The 24,843-nt window shown below is 46.4% G+C and overlaps 1 protein-coding gene across 1 annotated transcript; it reads right to left on the bottom strand.

Annotated features, from left to right (window-relative positions):
• Positions 1–1,904: 1,904 nt before the first annotated feature.
• INO80C (INO80 complex subunit C) lies at positions 1,905–20,992 on the bottom strand. Its single transcript, XM_006150526.3, is given in 6 exon segments — positions 1,905–2,221; positions 2,224–2,256; positions 7,572–7,639; positions 8,898–9,009; positions 10,760–10,870; positions 20,784–20,992. Coding segments are annotated over 6 exon segments (576 nt in total). The 5' UTR covers positions 20,934–20,992; the 3' UTR covers positions 1,905–2,119.
• Between the last annotated feature and the right edge of the window lie 3,851 nt (positions 20,993–24,843).

Genomic DNA, 24,843 nt, shown 5'->3' with positions numbered 1-24,843 from the left:
GTGAGAGAAATGACCTGATCTTCAGAACTTGCAGCTCTCCAGTGAAAAGCAGCCAGCAGGAAAACCCAGCAGGGGGACAGGAGAGGTGTCTAGCACACGAGCTTTCCCTTCTGCCCATGGACAACCGTGGTTCTCACGCTCAGTCACACGGGGATGTTTGTCATTGCCCTGCTCCCTGAGGTGGTCAGAAGGACTCGGGCATGCCCCAGGAATCTGCATTTCAGAAGGTCCCAGATGACTGACAGAGGGTTCACGGCATACACCCAGACACCTGAGAGGCCTGCAGGAGCTGTTGTCTGTGGGTTCCTGCCAGTGGATATGTGCAGAGAGGGGCTTCTCGCTTCAATTCCGGGAAGCCTGAGGTGGTAGGTTGAGGCTGGGATCAGCATCAGTGTTAGAAACAATCTCAGGGCCCTGCCCAATGGGGCAGCCTTCATGAAAAGGAAGTGGTCCCCGTCCTGAGCTTTCTTTGTATAATAGAAGGTGGAAGCGAAGCAGGAAAGACCTTGTTTCTCGTTGAAATGGAAGTGGGGTGTTTTCCTAGACTGACTATGGGCAGGAAGTGAGGGATGAAGGTAGGAAAAACCAGCAGCCTCTGGTCCTTCAGAGACCTTGATTTTACCAGAATAGCAGACCTCCAAGCATCATGCATTAGAAAGGCAAATTCTCCAGCACCACCTAGACTACCCGCTGATACTCTGGGGTGGAATTCCAAATCTGAGTCACGACAGGCCCTCTGTGACTCTGATGCCAGCTAGAGCTTCAGAACCCCAGCTCAGCATCTCAGGCTTAGAAAGGGTTCCCACTTCTCTTGACCATGACCTCAGGTCCCTTGTCATAAGGGAGCGTGGTTACATAGCACCCTCCCACTCTCCCACTGGTTGTTGGGAGGGTCCTGAAGCGTACAGGGAGGCTTCCTCTGGAGGAAGGGAGGCTGGGCCCCCAGCAGCGGCACCTGCCCAGCAAGCTGCTCTCCCGCCCTTTTCTTTCCTCTAAGCCTGGGGTCCGGGGGAGTGACAGGGTGCAGGAGGGGCTTTTTTAGAAAGAAAGGGCACCTGGGCACCAGTCCTCCAATGCAGAGGCAGCTCTGGTCCCACAGCCCAGGGCATGGTACCACTGTCCTTCCTGAGGCCTGGATCTAGCTGGATGGCTAGTTTTTCCTGGTATAGGGGATGGTTCCTCCTCTAGTAGGAAAGGGGAGCAAACACTATCTTCTTGGAGCAAGTTACAGCCAGAGGCAGCATCCTGTATGAAAACGAGGTCCTCTTGGGACACAGAGAGGGTCCAGGTTGGTGCCCCACATTTCCTGAGACAAGGAGATGCTGATATGGAGGCTGAGACATGGGGCAAGGACGGACCCAGGGGGACAAGAAGAATCACTCAGCTCACTTCTCCAGACCCAAATTTGCAGGTCTTCTATGCAGGTCTTCTACTCTGATCAAAGAGAAGGATCTCAGGGCCAGCAGACAGCATAGTGGATAAGGTGCTGGACTCCCACATGGCTGACCACGGTCCAAATCCTGGATCAGGGACTTGAAACTCATGTTGGGCTTGTGTGTGTGCCTGCCCAAAATCCTGAGAGGAGAGTGAAGGAGAAGGGATTGCGGCATGGCCATCCCTCCTCGGTGGTAATTTCTCACTTTCTGTCTGTCTCTCTAGTGAGTGTATATGCCCTATTGCAAAAATCTCTCAAAATAAGTAAATAAATAAATAAATAAAGACAGACTGATCTCTGAAAGGAAGCCATCAGGACCAAGACTAATCCAGACCTATTGTGGACCACTGTAATCTTTCGATGTATTATGTAAGACTTCACAACTCTGAAACAAAAATCCAGGGACTTACTTGAGTTACAGTAAAAGCACAGTTTTAGCGTTTTCTTGTCAAAAAACTTGACTTGAGGCAACAACTGAAGTAAAATTTAATTCAACAGGAAATATCACACTTGGAGGGAAAACATAGAAAAAAACAATCCTTAAATTAAAGCCAAACATTCTTCCCAAGGCACAGCACTGGCATTTTACGACTGACAGCAGAATGAGTCTATTTCCATGAAGCAGAGTCACGAGCCCAAAGTCTGTCTATGAAATGGTTTGCGCTTCGTCTCCAGTTCTCAGGCTCAGGGAACGATGCTTGTGGCCTTCCTCAGGGCCAGGTAGCCAGTGACGACATCAGAGGGCAGCCTCCGGATGTAGGAGAACTCTTCACTGCTGCTGAACATATTTTTAGCTTGCTCTGGGGGTCTGTGTAGTTGGCCTGGGTGAGAAATGGGCCCAGGAGAGGGCAGAAAGTTGTTGGTGATAACATTTTAAGCTCAAGTATACAAGTTTTTGTTTGTATGTTTGTTTTTGTTTTTTGGAGAGGTTTTCGCTATAGGGCGCGTGCGCTCGACAGACAGAGAGAGACATAGAGACAGAAAGCGAGAAATCACCCCCAAGGGGGGATGGTCACGCCGCAATCCCTTCTCCTCCATTCTCCTCGCAGGATCTTGGGCACGCATGCACACACGCCCGGCGTGAGTTTGAAGACCCCGGGATGTGAACCGCAGTCGACTACGTGGGAGTCCAGCGACATAGCCGTTACACTAACTGCTGGTTCCCAAGTACAAGTTTTTAAAGAATTATTTTATTTATTATGTTTAATTTTGTTCCTGTGCATGTGAGAGAGAGAGAGAGAGAGAGAGAAAGTAAGCTGCTAGGTCCAGGACTCGACCTGCGGTCAGCCATGTGGGAGTCCAGTGCCTTAACTACCACACCACTTTATACTAAAGTAAAATATATCTTCATTACGTCTTTCTCTGTCACTACCACACTAAATCGCTTACTTTGGCAGCCTCATTACTCTTGCCAAACTTGAAAACCATTTCAGGGTATGGAGAAAGGAAGAGAAATCACCATATCAGACTCTTGGCCCTTTCTTGTTGGGACCTCAAGGCTGCAAGCCGCAGCTCCAAAACCAAAGTCATGGTGGCCATCCCTCCCTGCCTTAGAACTCTCAACTCCCTCCAACACATAGATCAGGTCTGTGTCCCTAAAGGCAGGTGCTAACCTCTGTGAGCACTGGGCACATGCCCCACCCATGGCATGCACACATCCCAGTCTCCCACCACTCTCACGCCACTCCCTCTGCTCCCTGGGCCACACTGCAGTGCTGCCCAGACAACCCATACCACCCTTCTACCAGATCGGACTACTGTCTTATCAACATGGCCAGTGTCATCTCTGCAACCTGTAATTCTTTTTTTAAAGTTTATTTATGTTCTTTCTGAGCTAGAGAAACTGAGAAAAAGAGACAGAGAGAGGGAAAATGACAAGTACCCCTCCACAGGGTCTCGCACGGCAGTCCTCCCCTACCTTGCCAGGGTCACAGGCATACGATCATGTACCCGGTGTGTACAGGTCAACCCAGACACTGAACCCCACCTTCCACATGACTGCCAGCATTGCAGAGCACTGCAGCACTGCTCCACCACCACTGCACCTCGACAGCTGGGCCTACGACTTGAAACTGATCCAGTCACTCCTTAGTATGAAATCTCTCAAAATGGTTCCTCTTTGCTTATAGGGAAAAGGCCCAAGTCTCCCTGGGGTGGTTGTTCAGGATCTTGGCCCCTCCTTCTTCTTCAATCCCCATTCTGGTTCCTACCGCCCCTTTCTTTTTCTTGGAGAGGTTTTTGCTACAGGGCACGTGCACTCACTAGAAAGGCAGAGAGAGACAGAGAGACAGAAAGTGAGAAATCACACACACCCCCCCCCGGGGGGATGGCCATGTCGAGATCCCTTCTCCTCCATTCTCCTCTTGGGATCTTGGGTGCGCACACACATGCACACAGCATGAGTTTAAGCCACCGGGTCTGGGACTTGAACCGTGGTCGACTACATGGGAGTTCAGGCGACATAGCCATCATGCCAACTGCTAGTCCCTTTACCACCTTCCTACTAAGTCCCTCTGTCTGCTTAGGCCCTATTTGCCCTATTCCTGGCAGAGGTCACCACCTTGGCCTAGCCTGATCAGTAATCTCTGGCTCATCCTTCAGGATGCAGCCTCAAGCATATCCTCAAGGAAGCCTTATCTGCATCCCCACAGGTTGGGACTCCACCCTCCACAGCTTACACACCACAGATCTCTCCTAAGCAAGGCTTATCTGTGTCTCTGAAGTTTAGTAGCTACAGAGCTGATTAAGGTCTAGACTGTGAGGATCCAGGAGGCTGGAACGCCATGGTTTACTTCTCACTGTGGAACCCAGAGTGACAGAGAGTGCATGGTGGGCCTTCAGTCAGTGTTTGGACCACAAGTGATGAATGAACAAATGAACAGTAATGAGAACTTGTTTCTCAGGTCAGGTCAGAGCTCTCTTTTGGTCTTTGTTTCTTCCCCCGTGTGGAAAGTGGAGAAAATCATTTACTATATACCTCAAAGCACATGCCCTCTACAGGTTTTGAAATAGAAACCATGAGGATGAGTCACTTTGAGCTCCTTTGGAAAAATTATAAAAGGTGCCATTAAAGTCTAGACAGATAAGGTCCAGTCACCCCAGTGTGGGCTGTCTGTGCCAATGTGGGTTACACAGTGGGCCATCCCCATGTGGCCCTGAACTTCGCGGTTCTGCCTTTAACAAGGGAGGGAAGACTCAGCAAGGAAGCAACTAACCCAGAGAACTTAGTCATGGTTTCTCTACTCAAAAAGCCTTCAGTTCTGCCCCTGGGGGTCTCCCTGAAGTATTTAACTGCTATGTGCAGGGGAAATGAGATTATCCCCCAAAAGTTACAATTAATTAAGGCTCTGTATAAAAATAAAACTTTGATCCTCTGGCTTGATCTAGATATAGCTTTCTGTCCCATACTGCCTTTAATGGTGGTAATATAAGGGAAGGCTTAATTAGGAAAACCGTGACTTTCTGAGGGCTCCTGGTAGTGAGCAGCTGGGTGAACTAGCTGGCAGGGGAGGCTGCCCTGAAGTTCCAGCAGGGCTCAGACATGTGCATCTGGCTGGCCTCATCTGGCCTCCATGTAGGAACCAGCCTCAGCTGGGCTCCATTTCTGTGACCACCTCATTCCCACCACCTAACTGCTGAGCTGGCCTGCCAGACTTCAGCCCTCACTGCCACAAAGGCTGCTGAATAAGCAATGTGGAGCACTGACTGTGACACCAACCAAAAGCCCACCAACAAAAACTTGAACAGACTGGACCTAACCCAGGAGCCAGCATCCAGCAGTCTGAATGAAAGAGGGAATGCTTAGTGACATCCCAGAGTTGACAAAGTGAACACACTTCACTCCTACAGTCCAGCCTCCTTGGGATTCCATCCTTTGAGCCTGAATGAAGTAACAAGGTCTGCCTTCCCTTAGGGCAGTCCATAAACAGCTCTAGGTGTCCCCTTGCTGCAGGGTGACAGGCACTGTTGTCAGCTCCTCCCTCTTCACCCAGAGCCAGAACCCTTTCCATAGCTTTGTATGGAGAGTTGCACACAGATGCGACCCTGAGCGCATTCTTACCATGCCTTGGTCCAGGGAAGCAGCCCCGTGGTCAGCTGGGGGCAGGTCAGTGCAAACGTGAGCTGAGGAGACAGAGACCAGACTGAGGGGCTACTGAAGCAGCTAGAATCTGCAAAGCTGGGCACTAGAAGAGAGGAAGCTGCATTGCGAGGTAGGCGAAAGTCTTCTTGGGAGTCCCTGTGAGTGGTGACCAGAGGCTGGGCTATGCATGTTGAAACTACACAAATTTTCCTGGAGAGCTAGTTAAAGGAGGAAGAGGGCCAGCCACGGTGACACAGATGGTAGGGTACCACTGTGCAATGCTGGTGCCACATGGAAAGTCTAGGTTTGGATTCCAGATCAACCTGAATACCATTTCCTCATCCATCCAGCACATGCACCTGGCATTTTTTTCAAGCTGTGGGGGCCAGAATTCAAATGACAGTCAGCCACGTAGGATCCAGCTCTCTTAGCCACGAGGCTACAAGACCAGCTCAGTCTGTCATCTTTACATCGATGAAAGAAAAAACTGTCAACCCAGGTTCCTATATTCATTTAAAGTATTATCAAAAAATGAAAGAGAGAGGCCAGATGGTGGCACAGCAGTAATACAATGCTCTGAGAGGCTGACCCACATACAAAGGTTCTAGGTTCATGTCCAGAGACTTGATAATGTATATAATTAATTTGGTCATTTTGTTACAGAATTTGGAGTCAAACATTTTCATTAAAATGTAAAGCATTTAAATAATGTATATATGGGTTTAATAAACAAATACTTCATTATTTCTACAATAATTAAAAAGAAGCCTATCTTCCAAATTTACTAGAGATGACCAAAGACTAAAGTGAGTTGAAGGTCTTATAGGTTTTGCATTTTGTCTACATTCTGCAAACAATTAAATTAGGTGCTTTAAGGGTCTGAGCTTCAGCAAATTTCCCAATGCCCACTCTTCCAGCTACACTAGGAGTTTCCAAATCATGTTCCCCAGAAGCATTTGAGGAGTCACTGAGGTATGGAGTGGGGAGGAGGACAGAGGACCAGATCTACACGGGACCACAGTGAATAGGAGGGCTCCAGGCCTTTCATAGACTTAGATTCTGCAAATGATTTCATTTGGAAAAAAGGTTCTGAGGTTTAAAAACAAGTTTGAACATCATTACCTTTACCACGCTGCCTCTTTAGAGATGCTTAAATATTTTTTTAAAGAACAATCATCACCTGAAATGCAGTTTTTTTTAACTTCAGTAGCAGGGCCAACCCCATCGCCTAGTGGTTAGAGAGCTAGATCCCACATGGCCAACCACGTGGCTCAAATCTTGGTCCTAAAGGCTTGAAAAACTCCAGCCACACATGCATGTGTGCCCCAAAACTTGACAAGGTGGAGAAATGGAGAAGAAACTGCAGCATGACCATGCCTCATCAGGGGGTGCTTTCTCCCTGTCCTTCTCCCTGTGTCTCTCTGACTCTCTCTGGAGAGTGCACACTCCCTCTGACAAACCAATAAAAAGGTTATCAGTAGTAAAAAAATAAGCAATTGTTCCTTTCATGTTATCTCATATAGTTATTAACATTAAAAAGAATAATAAAGAAAAGGAACAAAGAAGAAGTGAAATTCAGGTCTCATACTTGTTGGAACAATTTGCCCTCCAGGAGGCCTCTGACTGCAGCAAGAATACCTCCGCAAACTCACTGCCTACTCACATTATGCTCCAGGCAGGACCAATGGGGGTCATTTTCAACTGTGTATAATCAGACTTCACGATGGCAATTTCTTTCTTTTTTTTTTTTTGAGAGGTTTTCACTATAGGGTGCATGCGCTCACCAGACAGAGACAGACATAGAGACAGAAAGCGAGAAATCACCCCCCAGGGGGGATGGGCACGCCGCAATCCCTTCTCCTCCATTCTCCTCTCATTCCCCTCTCGGGATCTTGGGCACGCACGCGCACGTGCCCGGCGTGAGTTTTAAGCCACCGGGTCCGGGATGCGAACCGCGGTCGACCAGTGACATAGCCATTACGCTAACTGCTGGTTCCCGATGACAACTTCTTTTCAAGTTAACGTTATAAGATAGAGAGAGGTACTTATACTTACAAGGAGACCTGAAACATCAGAGTACTTCTTAGCTGGTTTAAAGGATGGGGGAGCATCAATACTGAAGTCTAGGGAGAAAAAAGAAAAAAAAAACCAAATCATTAAACTCACCCTTAAAACATTCAAATCCCTTTTTCTCTTTCTAAAATACTGTTGCATGGTATTTTTTTAACTTTTCCTTTGTGATTAAGTACACACAGAATTCTCTGGAGGTCAACTACCAAAGTCAGGGAGGAGTCTTAGAAGAAATGCAGTATGTCAGAGACTGAGTACAGGGTCCAGATGCAGCCCTGCCCTGTCCCCAGGGAAGCTCTGATCCAGCAGAACCATCAGAAAACTCATCTGCCCACAAGCTCCTTTCACAGTCTCGGGCTACACTGGCCGATAATGATGAAATGCCAAACAACCCACTAATTGGATCTGAGCATCCAGACGACACCACATGTCCACACCTAAATGACTTGACTACCTCACTTGTCACCCATCTGAGTCACACCATCAAAAGATGCATAGCAGGACAGGAGGTGGATGGGACATTAAACCTGTACTTTCCAATGAAGTTGAACAGAACACGTAACAGTGTTTCACACAGATTTAGACCTGCCGCAGCATTATTATTCTGAAAAACGCTGGCTCAGGGAACCAGCAGTTAGCGTAATGGCTATGTCGCTGGACTCCCACATAGTCGACCGCGGTTCACGTCCCGGACCTGGTGGCTTAAAACTCACACCGGGAGCGTGTGCATGCGTGTCCAAGATCCCGAGAGGAGAATGGAGGAGAAGGGATTGCGGCGTGACCATCCCCCCTGGGGGGTGATTTCTCGCTTTCTGTCTCTATGTCTCTCTCTGTCTGTCTGGTGAGCACACGCGCCCTACAGTGAAAATCTCTCAAAAAAAAAACAAAAAACGCTGGCTCAGAGAGTACAGTAGTTGGCCATCAGGCTGGCTGTAAGAAACCCTCCAAAATCTGGCAATATACTTGGGCTGCCTTGTTCTTGGAAACAAATTTTAAGAGCAGACTTCTGAATAAGAAATTTGTCTAAAAGAAACACCAATATTGTCATATCAAGACCTATTTCCCCCGACTGAAATGTTAACGATGACACTAAAACCCACACATCCATGACGGCACAGATTCATTTTCACAAATTCACAGTTACAGTCATGAGAAAATTTACACTTAATATTCCCAGATTAATGTCACTATAAAGTTTCCAAGCTAAATCGTTTCCTACAATAACGCATACAATAAAATGGTGTAGGTTTGTTATTGTTAAAGTTCTTAGTCTGAACGTTATAAACACATGGAAGGCTCCAGACAGCTCACAGTTTGGATCGTTCAGTTGCCACGGCAATGCCCTTTCAGCAGCAAGAATTTGTTTCAGGTTCTTCCAGGTTCTGTTCTTCTTGCCAGCTACTGCACCACCGTGGCCAGAGTGCTTGGAGGAAAAGCATGGATTAGAAGAAGTGAAAATCAATGGAGACTACCACTTGAGAATCTGATATTTATGCTTAATCACAACTATGTTTCCTTGTGCTGTCAGCAACTATTTGTGCCACTGAGACTCTTTTTCAAAGCTTTTCCCACCGTATACTTTATTTTTTTTTTTTAGAGTTTGGGGCCAGCAGCTGGCATGGTGCTTAAGGCACTAGACTCCCACATGGTCAAACATAGTTCAAGTCCCACAACAGCTTGCTTTCTCACTTTCTCTCCCTCTCGCTCTGTCTCTCTCTGGTCAAATTTTAAGAAAATAAAAATAATGATGAATAAAATAAAAAAAAAAACACTTTTTGGATTGTCAAAACCCATGTGTTAACTGGTAATGGAATAAAAATAAAAGGCTACTTTATAAGCACATAGAAAACCAAATCCTTTACTGAGTCTAACATTGTAGAATTCACTCATGAATTTCTCATTGCTTAATATAAATTTACTACAAAGCTAGATTTAAACTTGTGACCTCTGGGCTAGCAGATGGCGTGGTGGTGGTGTGGTGGTTAAGGCACTGGGTCCCACATGGCTGATTCCACAGTTCGAGTCCCAGACCCAGGGGCCTGAAAAATACGCCAGGCATGTGTGAGCCTTCCCAAAAACTGGAAAGCAGAATGGAGAAGGGATTGTGGCATGGCCATCCCCATTAGGGGGTGACTTCTCACTTTCCCTTTCTTTCTGTCCTCTCTGTCTTTCTTTGTCTTGCTCCAGCAAGCGCATGTTCCCTATGGCAAAAAAGAAGGGGAAAAAATTCATGATCTCTGAATCCTCTTCTGAATTCCTGAATTTCCTGGTGATCCTGCAATATCTGAGAAGGTCTCGATCATGGAATGGCAAGCCTGGAAATCTTTTTCCTTTTTGTTTTAGTTGGGTTTTTTTTGGTTGCTATTCTATGAAGATGACAAAATGGAAAGAGATACCCAAAATCTGTTGAAGACACTGGTAAGATTATATTCCAAAATTAACTCATAAAAAATGAACTGTTAAGGACCAGCAGTTAGCGTAATGGCTATGTCGCTGGACTCTTATGTAGTTGACTGTGGTTCACGTCCCGAATCCGGTGGCTTAAACTCATGCCGGGCGCATGTGCGTGCGTGCCCAAGATCCCGAGAGGAGAATGGAGGAGAAGGGATTGCCGTGTGGCCATCGCCCCTGGGGGGTGATTTCTCGCTTTCTATCTCTCTGACTCTCTCTGTCTGTCTGGCGAGAGCACACGCCCTATAGCAAAATCCTCTCCAAAAAAAATAAACAAATAAACTGTTAATGATGTCATCTGAATCACTGTAACTTATATTTTTCGAGAATGAAAGGAAGAGTACCCATTTCTACTTTATGTACAATAGCTTGAATTTACTTAAACCACTCTTCCTTTGGTTAAATATTTAAATAGTCTCATCTAAACTTATATAAGAACAAAGAAAAGGGAAGAGGAATAATCACCATGGAAATGACCTGTCCCCAAAACACAATAGTATTATTTCATGAATTCCACCAAGGACACCGAAATCCTTGGATCTTGGATCAATAGGATGGGCCCTTCTCCTGCTCCCATCCACCCCACAACACCCTATAGGGGAGAAAAGTTGGCAAGGTGGGGGAAAGGGGACACCAGTGCCACCTCGACTGCAGGCCCAGCCAGACCAGAGGCCAAGGTGTAGTTGTTTTTTCTTTCTTTATATAATACCTTAGATGCTTACCACAAAGTTGGGATCTTTAAATGGCAAAGGTTTCACACCTTTTTCCACCGGTCCTGTGCCGAACTCTGAGGACGCCATTTTACTTTCACTCATGGTTTCCATGCTGATACCCTTAAGACATAATAAGTGTTACATTCCAATTAGTGAGAAATAAGAGGACATCCAGTCATAGTCAAACTATAGGAGTCTTTATTAGCCAGCAACTGTGGGAGCACTCATGTCTAAAAACCCTGCAGCCCCGAGTATAGAGAGAAGGGAGCTTATAAAGGCAAAAGCCACAATCAGGTTGATGTGGCAAAATCAGCGGCCGTTGAGGGGGATAAGAAGAGGGGAAGGAGTGACCTTGCACAAGCGTTTGTACAGAAGCAAAATTAAGCAGTGTTATGTAGGGCATCTCAGGGGTTGGGGCTTTCCAGTCCTGGCACAAACACAATGGAATTTTAATGGGTTTAACTGCTCAGGGAGGAGAGGGTTGCAAAATGGCAAAGACTGATTCAAAATGGAGGGGCTCATGCTTCATAAGAACTGACTGAGGTCAGCTGCTGCTGCTACCTTTTTTTTTTTTTTTTTTTTTTAAGTGAACTTACCAGAGACAGACAAAGTGAGGTATCACTCCTCAATGAGGATGGCCACACCACAATCCCTTCTCCTCCAGCATCCTTTCAGGATCTTGGGCACACATGCACACACGCCTGGTGTGATTCTGTGTTACTGGGTCTGGGACTCGAATCAGGCAGCCAGACAAGTGAAATCTAGTGTCTTAACCTCCACACCACCTGTGGGCCTGAGGTCAACTTTTTGTAGCTGAGCTCCTTGCCTTGTAAGAGCCTCAGGAGATGGCCTACCCAGAGGAAGGGATGCCAGATGGGGACCAGCACCTGCTGTGTGGAAGCCATGGGAGAGACAGATAGGCCCCCAGCTCCCATGTTTCCCAGCTTTCCCTGTGTGCCAAGAACAGCGGAGACTGTGCTACCCAACCTGGCTCATTTATTTCTGACCACCACCACAAAGTAGGTGCTAGTTTACAGAAAAGAACACTAGGGCTCAGGTCGACAGAGTCAAAGCCACACAGTGGTCAGCCTTTGGATTCAAACTCAGGTTAGGCCAATTCCAAACTCTCCACCATCTCCATGATGTTGCATAGTCCCCACTCTGCCAATCTTGTCAACTGTGTCTTAAAATATTAAGACAAAAAAGGTCCAGCCCCTTTAAGGGTCTAGTCAGCCAGAGAACCCAGGCTGGAGCCAGTATGCTGAGGGGCACAACAAACAGGACATGGGCATTCTAAGGAAGGAAAATGGACAGGAAGCTACAAGGCCACGGGTCAGCAGGCTGTAGCCACAGAGTATCCAGACAAGCAGGCAAATATACTTCAAAACAAAAAAGACTTCAGCTAACAATCAGGAAGGAAAAACAGACCAAAGTAAGAAATCACTTCTGATCTGTAATGCAATTTCCAATCTTCCCAGACTAATACACTCTTTAAAAACTGATGTATAATTTACATACAGTGAAATGCACAGATCTTAAGTGTAGGTTGCCTGAGTTTTGACAAATGTTTTTATGAGTAAAATCCAAATCTCTATCATGATATAGAACTTTTCTACCATCTCAGAAAGTTCTCTTGGGTCCCCTCTTAAGTCAGTAACTTCCATCTCCTGAGACAAGCACTGCTCTAATTCCTACTTCATTATTTCTGCCCCTTCTGTAACTTCATATATACGGAACCTGAGAGCGTGTACTCGGGTGTCTAGCTTTTTTAGTTCAGCATAAGGTTTCCAAGAATATCCATGTTGTTGCACGCACACAGCACAAACATACAAAAGGGGGGCCAGCAGGTGGCGTGGTGGTTAAGGTGCTGGACTTCCATATGGCTGACCGTAGTTCAATTTTCAGAACTGGCAGCTTACTTTCTCATTTTCCCTCTCTTCCTCTCTCTGGTGAGTGCACATGCCCTATAGCAAATTTAAAAATAAAGAAAATAAAATAAATAATTCTTAAACAAACAAACAAACACAAACATACAAAAAGGGGCCAGCAGATGGCATGGTGGCTAAGGCACTAGATTCTCACATGGCCAATCACAGTTCTACTCCTGAACCTGGCAGCTTGAAATTCACACTGGGCATGTGACCATGCATCCCAAAAATTTCAGGAAGAGGACAGAGGAGAAGGGATCACAACATGGCCATACCCCCTGGAGAAGTGAGAAATCTCTATATTTCTCCTATAAGCGTATACAGCCTATGGGAAAACCTTTTTAAAAAATTATAAGGGGCATGCAGTACAAAGTTTCCCTTTATTCTTTCTCTACCAGTTTCTTGTACAATCTTCTAAGCACTTTCTATACTTATAAAAGGATATATATTTTTTCTTCATTAGACACACGGTATTTCTACACTCAGTACATTTCAGAGTTTTCTGGCAAGTGCACATGCCCTCTGGCAATTAGAAGGAAAGAGGTTAAGGCTACAAGTCATCATGTTAACTGAGAAGACTCCTGTCCAAATGGGCCTGGGCCCCAGCTAGTGTCTGGCCCTGGGCTCCCTCTCCTCTGTTCACATCACCTGTCACCTGTTCATACCACCTCCTCAGTCTACATTGTTTCTCTTCTCATTCTTCCCATTGTTGGTCTTTCCTGTCATTATGTAAGAAAATGTCTTTGGTTTAAGAAAATTCACATTAGACAGAGAAAGGGAAAGTGAGAAATCACCCACTCCAGGGCTATGGCCACACCACAATCCCTTCTCTTCCATTCTTCTCTCGGGCTTTGGGGGCACATGCACAAGTGCTTGGTGTGAGTTTCAAGCCACCAGGGCCAGGGCTTGAACCTCAGCCAGACATGTGGTAGTATAGCGCATTAATCACTATGCCACCTGCTGGCCCCCCACACTCGACTCTTTAGAGGACGGAGAAAAAAAAAATTACACTGGCCAAATAAAGCCTCTCCCCTAGGCCACACTCAGCTGCTAACCTGACACCACATGAGCCAGGGGCTATAACTGTGGTATCTGTGGAGAAAGATGGAGCTGGCCTACAGGTGGAGAAGGGTGACAGCTGCCCACTCCTTTGGGACCTGCAAAGGACAGCCCAGGCCCACTGACTAGAAGAAACGTGAGGTGAGCAGCTTTACGATCTGCCCGTATGAGATGAAGGAAAGTGGCTGTTCCTCCCAGGATTCTAGCAACTGTGCTTAAGGGCACCACGAGGCCACTCCCCAAGAATCAGGTCGACGGGTGGGAATCGGGCAGCCATGTCTACAGGGAGCCTAAATTACTGGGTTGTCAAAGAAGTCATAATGGGACCAGCAGATGGCATAGTGGTTACATGCCATATGACTGACCACAGCTCAAGTCTTAGACCTGATGGCTTTAAAATTACACCAGGTGTGTGTGCATCCATGCCCAAGATCCCAGGAGGACCATGGAGGAGAAGGGATTGCAGCATGGCCATCTCCCCAGTGGGGGGTGTGGGGGGGTGATTTCTCACTTTCTCTGTCTCTCTCTCCCCAGTGAGCACACATGCCCTAAGGCAAAAAATATCTAAAAATTCCTGATGTATTTTTTTTCTGTTTTCTATGCAAAAATGTGTCATGACTTTTCCAACAACCCAATAAGTAAGAGAGAAACAATCTAAGAACTACCCAGTGGGTGTCCTATCGGAGAAAAAAACAAAGATGGCTCAGGAGAATGCAAAGGCTAGTCCAGGGACAACAGAATATGAGACTTCCCGGGACCAAATACGCTGTAAGTTTATTGTTATGGTTTTTCATAACGAGTATAACTATTTCCACCCGGGAGGAGGGAAAAAAAATAAAAACTGAGCCACCAAAGAAGCCAAGAATAGACATAAAGGGTAAAGGAGAAAGCCAGGGTCCCAAGGCCTCCGACAGGGATGACATAACCATCTGCAGAACCCGCCTGGCTCCCAGGGCCCCTTCCATGGGCAGTGGCATTAGCTGCTTCTTCCATTCCCCAAATGCCTAGAGACTGCATTCCTCTTTCTGTTCATTCCTCTGTCCTCACTCCCCCACGGGGAAGCTTGGCGGTGCTGTGTCCCCAGTGAGAGGAAAGAGCAGGAGAGTATTTCGACAAAGATTTTGTTCCAAGGTCCCAGGGTGGCCCGGGAGAACACTGCCCAACAGAGGCGCCTCGTGGAGATTCAGCAGGTGCAGAGACCTTGGCCAGTCAGGGTGAACTGTGCCAGGAGAGAGGGCACACCGTCAGCGCATCTGCTGAGAGCAAGGAGAGGGTGCTGTTGAGAGAGGGCCGTGGCAGCCACTGGGGCAGCAACAAGGAAGACAAAGAGCTGAGCTCGAACTTTCAGAACGGTCCTGCTGGCTTGCACACGCCATCCTCTGCTCTGCCCTTTTCAGCAGGGCAAGCCTTCCTGCCCCGAGACAGCAAGCTGAAGGGGCAGACAAAGGAAGCCACCCAGACGTGTGCTGAGCCCATCACCCCAGAGCTGCCTCCTGTCTCTGAAACAGTGGAGGGCTCACTTGTCTAACCAGATGCAAAACCACCAGAGGCCCAGAGCCGGGGTTCTGCTTTTCTTTCCTCTTCATCCCCACTCCCAGCCCACATCACTGCACTCTCACTCTTCTGTTCCCCTTGGCTCCAGCCGAGCTGAGACCCCTGCACCTACTGATGCCAGGATGCGCGGGCAAGACCTGTACTACAAGGGAAGACCAAGGCTATGAGGCTCGGATGCAATCGTTTTAAACGACGGAGTTTCCGTATACCAGAGCACTGTCAACATCACAAGACTTCACAAGATACACTAACTGTCCCCACGACGACGTGAAGGCCCTAAGGAGGGGAGAGGAAGTACCTGGCACCCTGGGCTGCCCCTTCTTTGCGGCACTAAAAGAGCTAACGAGGAAAGTCCCAGAGAAGAGAAACTCGGCTTGCTGTTCATATTAAAGAAGTACATGCCTGTCACTAACAGACAAGAGTTGGCAATGCCTGGGGTCTCGGCCCGGCTCTGCACAACCGTGGAGCCCAAATAAATGGCTTCATCCCTCCAGACAGTAAACAGCCTGCAAGACTCTGACTCAGACTTTGGGATAACAGGCATTCTGTCTGTGGTTACAAAAAGGGAGACAAATGCCCTTTGTCTTATCACTGAAAAATCAAATGCCCCGTTAAATCTAATAGTATTCTAGATTCACAAAGGGTACCTTGATCCAAAACTGCATGGTTACTTAAAACAGCAAAAATGTGGGGCATAGCAGTTACGTCACTGGACTCTCACATGGCTGACTGGTTTGAGTCCCAGACCTGGCGACTTGAAACTCATGCTGACTGGTTTGAGTCCCAGACCTGGCGACTTGAAACTCATGCTGGGCACATGTGCATGCTTGCCCAACTTCCTGGGAAGAGAATGGAGAAGGGATTGTGGTGTGGCCAGCTCCCTGGGGGTTGATTTCTTACTTTCCCTCTCATTGTCTCTGTCTCTGTCTGGCTCTCTCTCCAGTGAGTTCAGACACCCTAAGGCAAAAACCTTTACGCCCCTTAAAAAAAAGCAAGGTACAATCTAAATATTCAACAAAATCAATGAACTAAGAGTGTTTAATTCCTTCTAACATAGTGCAATTAGTCATATGAGTCTGTTAGATCTTTTTTGGCTTTTATTTCTTCCATGAGAGAGAAAGAGAAAGCAGACTGACAGCAAGATCTTCATGCCTTGTTCAACCCCCAGCCCCAGCCAGCCCAGACAATGGGCATCCATGCATGCCCAGCATCTCAGGGAGGTCTCAGGACAAGAACTCAGGACCTTTCCCATGTGCTTACCCATTACCACCGTGCCACCGCTTGGTCCTGACTTTTTAAAGTCTAATTAAGAAAACCACCAGGCCAGCCTATAGCCTGGTGGTTGAGGCAGCTGGATCCCACATAGCCCATCCCACAGTTCAAATCTCAGACCCAATGGCTTGAGAAACACACCAGGCCTTTATGCATGCATTGCCATATTCCCAAAAGGAGGGAGAAAGGGAGGAAAAGGGATTGTGGTGTGACCATACTCCATTGAATTGGGGAGGGGTGCTTTCTTGATTCTCCTCTCTTTCTCTCTCCCTCTGTCTCTCCAGCAAGCACAAGCCCTCTGGCAAACTGGGTGTAAAAAAGAAGAAAATCCACATGGAGTGTAGACACAGCCCTTCCCTTCAGCAAGAGCCCTGAAGCCAGTTGAGTTGTGATTTCCACCACAGTGGGTTGCTGGGCATTTCCAGCTTCCTGAAGGTACTTAGCTACTCTCTGAAGCTTACTATGGTAGGAATTAATTCATGCTACCTTTAGGGTTAAGACAATCATTTCTCCCAATATATGCAGACTACATTCTTTGTTCTTGGCAAAAGTTATCAAAGCACACCACTCAAACCAAAACTGGGAAAATGTATTCGCAATACATATATAATATATAGTAAAGGACTCCAAGCAAGAGTATACAAAGAACTCTCACATATTTGTAAGTTGTTTTTTTTTTTAATCTAGGACCAGCAGATGGTGTAATGGTTACATCACTGGACTCCCACATAGTCGATCACAGTTCGAGTCCCAGACCTGGCAGTTTAAAACTCATGTCAGACACGTGTGAGTGTGTGCCAAAAATCCTGAGAAGAGAATGGAGTAGAAGGGACTGCAGTGAAGTCATCCTCCCTGGGGGGGGGAGGAGGGTGATTTTCACTTTCTGTCTCTCTGGCAAGTGTATGTTTTGTCTCTCTGGCAAGTGTATGTTCCCTCTAGCAAAAACCTCTCTAAAAAAAAAAGAAAGAAGAAAGGAAGAAAGGAAGAAAGGAAGAAAGGAAGAAAGGAAGAAAGAAGGAAGGAAGGAAGGAAGGAAGGAAGGAAGGAAGAAAGAAAGAAAGAAAGAAAGAAAGAAAGAAAGAAAGAAAGAAAGAAAGAAAGAAAGAAAAAGAAAGGAAGAAAGAAAGAAAAAAAATTAAAAAATCTGAGCTGGCCAGTGATTTGGTGGTTAAGGCAACTGGATTCCACATGGCTAACTGCATCATTGAGTCCTGGACCTGGTGGCTTGAAAAACACACCACGTGTGTGTGTGTGTGTGTGTGTGTGTGTGTGTGTGTGTGTATGCTCAAAATATCAAGAAGAGAATGGAAAAGGGATTGCAATATGGCCATTTCCCTCACTCCCACAGGAGTGCTTTTTTCCTTTCTCTCTGCCCTGTAATGGGCACATGTGCACTCTATAGCAAATTAAAAAAGAAAACAAAAGTGTAAACAAATGTCCATCAGGCTGATATGTTTATACAATGTATCAGATGTGTTGAATGAATTATGCTCAAAACCATTGTTTCGAATGAATCCCAGACTGACACAAAAGAATACTTCCTGTATAATTCTATTTACATTATGTTTGAAAACAAAGTCAACCTATGTTTGAAAGATGTCAGAAAAAGCAATTATCTTTGCCAGGGAGGGACTAGAATACTGACAGTTAAGGGTCACCAGGGAATTTTATGGGGCTCTTAAGAAATGCTCTATCTTGGGAACCAGCAGTTAGGGTAATGGCTATGTCGCTGGACTCCCACGTAGTTGACCGCAGTTTGCGTCCTGGACCCGGTGGCTTAAAACTCACACCGGACACGTGTGCATGCATGCCCAAGATCCCGAGAGGAGAATGGAGAAGGGATTGTGGCGTGACCATCTCCTCTGGGGGGTGATTTCTCTTTTTCTGTCTCTATGTCTCTCTCTGTCTGTCCGGCGAGTGCACGTGCCCTATAGCGAAAACCTCTTAAAAAAAAAAAAAAAAGAAAAAGAAATGCTCTATCTTAATCTGGCAGGTGGCCATAGGCCACTACATTTGTAAAAAGTCATTGATCTGGGCCAACAGATGGCATAGCAGTTATGTTGCTGGACTCTCATATAACCAATCACAGTTCAAGTCCCGGACTTGGTGGCTTGAAACTAACAGCCAGCACATATGTGTGCATGCCCAAGATCCTGGGAGAGTGGAGAAGGGACTGCAGTGTGGCCATGCCCCCTGGCGGGGTGGGGGGTGATTTCTCACTTTCCCTCTCACACTCTCTGTCCTTAGCTCTCTTCTCCCAGTGCATACACCCTAAGGCAAAAAAAAAAAAAAAAAAAAAAGTCACTGATCTGTATATTTAAGATCTGTACATTTTACTGTGTACAAATCTCACCTCAATAAAATACTAAAAACAAAACAAAACAAAAAAACAAAAAAAACTACCAATTACAGATGAAAGAAGTGGTGGGGCCAGCAGTGGTGTAGTGGTTAGAATAGTTGGACTCCCATATAGATGACCCTGGTTAGAGTCCTGGACCTGGCAGCTTGCATTCTCACACCTCCCCCGCATCCCCAGCTGAGCACAAGTGCCCTATAGCAAATTAAAAATAATAATAAATGGAATCAAATCATTCTTTTTTAAAAAGTAGCAAGCTGTTACCATTCCTAGAATGCTACAGAGTGAATAGTGCCACATCACATGTGGAGGCCCACAAAGTAACACACACTCCATTTTTCTCTTACTGCTTTGAACAGGGAAAATACTCATCTAATCAATTGAAAATTCTTTGCTGGAATTGCAGAGCCTAGATTGGCCAGGCATCCTGAAGTCTTTTATAATCATTATCTCATTCAATGACCTCATGAAGTCCCCCACCACAAAATGGAGAAACTGAGGGCCAAAAAAAGCACTGTGCATATGCTTAAAAAGAAAAAGCTTAAGCAAGTTTAAATTGGTCAGTTTATGTGAACAAGATAGCAACAATTCCTGAATTCCTGAATGGACAGTTCTCAGAACTTCAACAGGTTCTAAGAACTCCTGCCTGCTATGTGGTCAGGCAGCATTTATAGACAGAAAACAGGAGTGGGGCCAAAAAAAAAAAAAAACTTAATTGATTCCAGCTCTGGGATCTGTCTCACTTGAACCATCTAGCCCTAGTTGCTTCCAACTGTCTAAAGCTCAGTGGCCAGAACTAACTGAACCTCAGCTATGAGTACATGCCCAAGTTAACTAGTTTCATTTAGCATGAATGACTCCATATTGGTTATGTCTCTCTGGCCCTGCACAGGAGCCTAGCCCAAATCAATGGTCACCTACATATTTAACAGTACAAATAGCTATCTATTTTTTTTTTTTTTTGAGAGCTTTTTGCTATAGGGTATGCTTGCCAGAAAGACAGAGATAGAGAGACAGAAAGTGAGAAATCACCCGCCCCCCCCCCCCCAGGGGGAATGGCCACGCTGCAATCCCTTCTCCTCCACTCTCCTTTCAAGATCTTGGGCACACATGCACACGCACCTGGACTGGAGTTTAAGCCACCTGTCTGGGACTCGAACCGCAGTCGACTATATGGGAGTCCAGCAACATAGGCATTACACCAACTGCTGGTCCAGAGTATCAATATATCTCTATATTCCTCCATGCAGGACATCTGGGTGCTTTGCAACTCACACTCAGTCGATGTCCAGAAGCGACAAAAGGGGCACCTGCTAACTTCTGGATGATCGACACTCGGAAAAGTGCGGGGCTTCGGGGCAGCTGGCGTGTAGTGATTAAGAACGCTGGACTCTCACAAGCCGAACAGCGGTTCGAGTCCTGGACCTGGCGGCTTCCTCTTTCTCCCCCCACCCTTCCCTGTCCCTCTCTGGTCAAATTTAAATAAATAAATTAATAAATTTAAATAAAATAATTCTAAAAAAAGAAAGTCCGGGGCTTCGATCTAAACACGACCTCGGTGGGTTCCGGCGACCCTTCTAAGTCAGCAAATAATTCCTTCACCTTCTCTCTGGCCTCACAATGCAAGGCGATGAGTCTAACCAAAACCCTAGAAGACTAGCCTAGCCAAGCCGGGGCCCTAAAATGCGCCGTCGCTCCCCTCCTTTCCGCCCAGTTCGGACCTACGCATGCGCCCTCACTGCGCTTTGCTCCGCTCCGCTCCGCCCCTCCCCACCCGGACCTGCGCACGCGCACTCGCCGCGCCCGCGCCCTCGCCCCGCCCTGACCAGTCTTGCGCAGGCGCAGGCTAGGAGAGCACGCGTACCTGTGCAAAGCTGGAGGCGGATACCTTTTTCTTCTTACTGGCGCCGTAGCCCCCACTGCCCGGGCCATTATGAGAAGGGCTGGCCGGCCTCTTCTTACTGTTTCGCCCGGTAGTGAAAGTAGTGGCCACAAGCGGAATTTGTGCCGCCATCCTTACCCTGAGTCTCCCTCCTACTCCCCCCACCCCCACCCCTTTCCCAGTGCGGTCCTTGCAACTTCCGGCTCGCTGTTACTTCCGCCGTGACAGAAAACCCGGACTGGATTTGTAGAGCTTTCGCTGACTTCTAGGTGGAATCCAAAAGGCGGATCTCGGAGTAATTCATTAAATATTCCGTGCGCCTTGGGGCACGTCCTTCGTGATGGAAGTTGGAGTATCTCCGGTCTTGTTAAATAACTATGTTGTAAAAAGTTAATAATCGTGTTTTCTTTGCTCATGTTAAGTCAGAGGATGGGTCGCTTTTGATGTCTGTAAGAATTAAAGGTAGGATCGTTCTCAGTGGACTGGGTAGAAAGCAAGCTGCTCTTCCCTTGATCACTGCCTTCCCCACGGGACAAGTTATCAGGAGTCCCCAAATGGACTTGGAGGGTATAATGGCCCTTAACCTTTTAGGGATCATAGGCCTCCTTTGAGTGTGGAAGCCATTTTACCCATTCCTCCCTCCACATAGAATGTATATAGAAACATACGAAATTTTACATGCGGATTTCAGGGAGGTCACAGCTGCTAAAACCTGTTTACAAAGCTCAGCGCCCAACCCCTTGTTCTTTGCATCATACCCCATATACCTACTTAGAACCTTTATGACAGTGTATTAACTAAATAGTTTATAATTGGGTGGTTAATTTTTTTTGGCTCCTGGTAGGATGGAAGCCCAATGAGGCAAGAGCTGGTCGTGCCTTGTTCATGTACCTGTCTTACAAGTCGTGGGTTCATTGTGCATATTCTTTTTTTTTTTAATGCTTTTTTTTTTTTTGGAGAGGTTTTTGCCATAGGGTGCGTGCGCTTGCCAGACAGAGAGAGAGAGAGAGACAGAAAGAGAGAAATCACCCCCCAGGAGGGATGGCCACACCACAATCTTCTCCTCCATTCTCCTCTCGGGATCTTAGGCACTCACACACACGCGCCTGGCATGAGTTTTTAAGCCACCGGTTCTGGGGCGCAAACCGTGGTAGACTACATGGGAGTTCAGCGACATAGCCATTACACTAACTGCTCGTCCCAGTGCATATTCTTTAATAACTAATTAGTAAGTGAATAACCTCCCTACCGTAATTAGTTGGAAAGTACTGTGTTCTAGTACAGGAAAGTGACATACATCAATCCAGATATTGGATAGAAGCTGCAAAATGACGTACAGGTTAAAAAAGAGAGGGAAAGGTTAAGAAAACTATTAATACTGTTCCTGTCATTTATTTCTCCTTTGAAAAAAGAAATAATCTACTAGTGTTGAGATGTTCTCTCCCAGTTCCTGATCTCTACAGCTCTCCTCACCTAAATCTAGTCTTCCTTATTCGAGGATTCACACTTCTAAGCAACCAGTCATTTGAGTGAACCCTCCAGTATCCCATCCTTTGATCAGTCACCACCTCAGTTAATTTCTCTCCTTCACTTCTGCACTGGTGAATCCATTTCCCCGTGTCTGGATCCTTGCAGCAGCCTCCAAGTGGAAGTTTGGGGCTTATTGTCCTAATCCATCCCTGTCTCCAGGCTGTTCTTCACACTGACTGCCAAAATGGGCTTTCTAAAAAGTAAAGTTAAGGTGTCAGTGGCATAGTAGTTAAGGCACTGGACTGCCACGTGGCTGGCCCTGGTTTGAGTCCCAGATTCTTAAAACTTACACCAGGCAAGTGTGCCTGCCTAAGGTCCCAAGAGGAGAATGGAGGAGAAAGGATTGCAGCACAGCCATCTGATTTCTCACTTTCTCTTTCTCTGTCTTTCCAGCAAGCACACACACGCCCTGTAGCAGAATTTCTCTTTAAAAAAAAAAAAAAAAAGCTAATCATACCATTCACTTTCTTGTATTCTTGTGTTTGTCAGGGTCCTTTTACCTTCAAGATAAAGTCCAACAAACTTTTTAATTTGGCATATTAAATTCTTTCTTTTTTCTTTTTTCTCTAGTTTTTTGCTATAGGATGCGTGCACTCTCCAGAAAGACAGAGAGAGACAGACAGACAGAAAGCAAGAAATCAACCCCCAGGGAGGATGTCCACGCCACAATCCCTTCTCCTCCCTTCTCCTCTTGGTATCTTGGGCACGCACAGCGGGTTTAAGCCACTGGGTCCAGGACTCGAACTGCGGTCAACTGCATGAGAGTCCAGCAACATAGCCATTACACTAAATTCTTAATAGCTGGGCTTTGCCCTCTATTTTTGCTTCATTCCCAGCACTGAATTCCTGTGCTCCAGTGAAGGACTAACTCTATTTCCTAGAGTGTACATTGTTTTCTTAATTTACTCTTCCGTTATCATCCTTTTCTCTCCTAGGAATGCTCACCTCCTTGCCCAGTTTCCATCCAGTTTGCCTCAGTTCAGATTCTGTTTTCAATGAAAACCATTCTGCCATCCGATGCATCCTCCTTCCTCTTCCCCTGCCCTGTCTCCACCTCATGTGGGTGTCTTTGAGGGCACTTTACAGGGCTTCTTCCTGTAATGTTCAAGTTCACATGCCAGTTCTGTTCTGTGTCTGTTTTGTTTTGTTTTTAGTTTACTATGTTTGGTATAGGGCATGAGTGATTACTAGAGAGAGAGAAAGGGAAAGTGAGACATCAGCCCCCCTACTCCCCACCGTACGGGAAATGGCCATACTGCACTCTCTTCTCCATTCTCTTCTCAGGATTTTGGGCATACACACATATGTACCTGGCATGTTTTCTTTCTTTTCTGAGAGGTTTTTTTCCTACAGGGTGCATGTGCTTGCCAGAGAGACAGAAAGCTAGAAATCACCCCTGAGGGAGATGGCCACACTGAAATCCCTTCTCCATTTTCCTCTCGGGATCTTGGGCACGCACACACATGCTCCCAGCGTGAGTTTAAGTTGCTAGGTTAGGAACTCGAACCGTGGCCAACTGTGAGGGAGTCCAGCAGTGTAACCATTACGCCATCTGCTGGTCCCTGGAACTAGGCCTTTTCTGCTCAATCCTTACTCATCAGAGTTCCTTAATGTGTGGTCCAAGGCCCTCTACCCTTCTCAGTCAACTCTCCCAAGCCATTCAACCAACTCTTAGGGCTCAGTTACACATCATCAAACCACGTTAAGATTTGTATCTCTTGGGACTGGCAGTTGGTGCAATGGTTAAGGTCCTGGACTCCCACATGACTAACCACAGTTTGAGTCCTGGGCCTGGCAGCTTGCTTTTTTACTTTCCCTTTCTCTCTCTCTGTCTCTCTCTGGTCAAATTAAAAATATAATAACAATAACAAATAAAATAAATCATTCTTTTAAAATTTTTTTATCTCTCTTCTGACTCTCACCAATAGTGCCTACCCAGGTATACAATTTCTCACCCAGATATAAACTTAGATGCTTATAGGTACCTCCTTCCAGGTGGTGTAGCAAAAACAGAATTCATCATCATTCATCATTCTTCCTGATCTTTTAAAGCATGTTCCTCTTTCAGTGTTTCCTCTCTCAGTAAATGCCACATTTATTCACCATTTGTTCATTCCAAAGCCCTGAGAGTCATCCTTAGCTGTTCCTGTTCACCCACCTTCACACCAATACCAAATTCCATCCACCATCATCTCTGTCTTGGACTTGCACTTTGCCTTATGAGTTGTCTCCCTATCTTCACCTTTGGTCCCTCCCACCCAGTCACTGTTTGCAAGTCCAGATGATCTCTTTCAAGATATACTGTGCCTTTTTTCAGATCATACTTCCTACTTAGAACCCTTCAGTGGCTTCCTGTGGTGCCAAGAATGAAACCAAATGTTCATACCATGGTTTCAAGAACTTCCCAGGCATGCCATCTTTCCAGCTGGCCTCTGACCCAAGTCTCTGCACTCCTGCTCTGTCTTCACTTTTGTCAGTTTACAACAACCAACTGTGCTTCCTGCTCCTTCGG

Source organism: Tupaia chinensis, unplaced genomic scaffold (assembly GCF_000334495.1).
Source record: "Tupaia chinensis unplaced genomic scaffold, TupChi_1.0 Scaffold000290_1, whole genome shotgun sequence".
In the NCBI taxonomy this organism is placed as follows: domain Eukaryota; kingdom Metazoa; phylum Chordata; class Mammalia; order Scandentia; family Tupaiidae; genus Tupaia; species Tupaia belangeri.
Note: the sequence above shows the minus strand (reverse complement) of the source record. Positions and strands in the feature narration are given on the sequence as shown.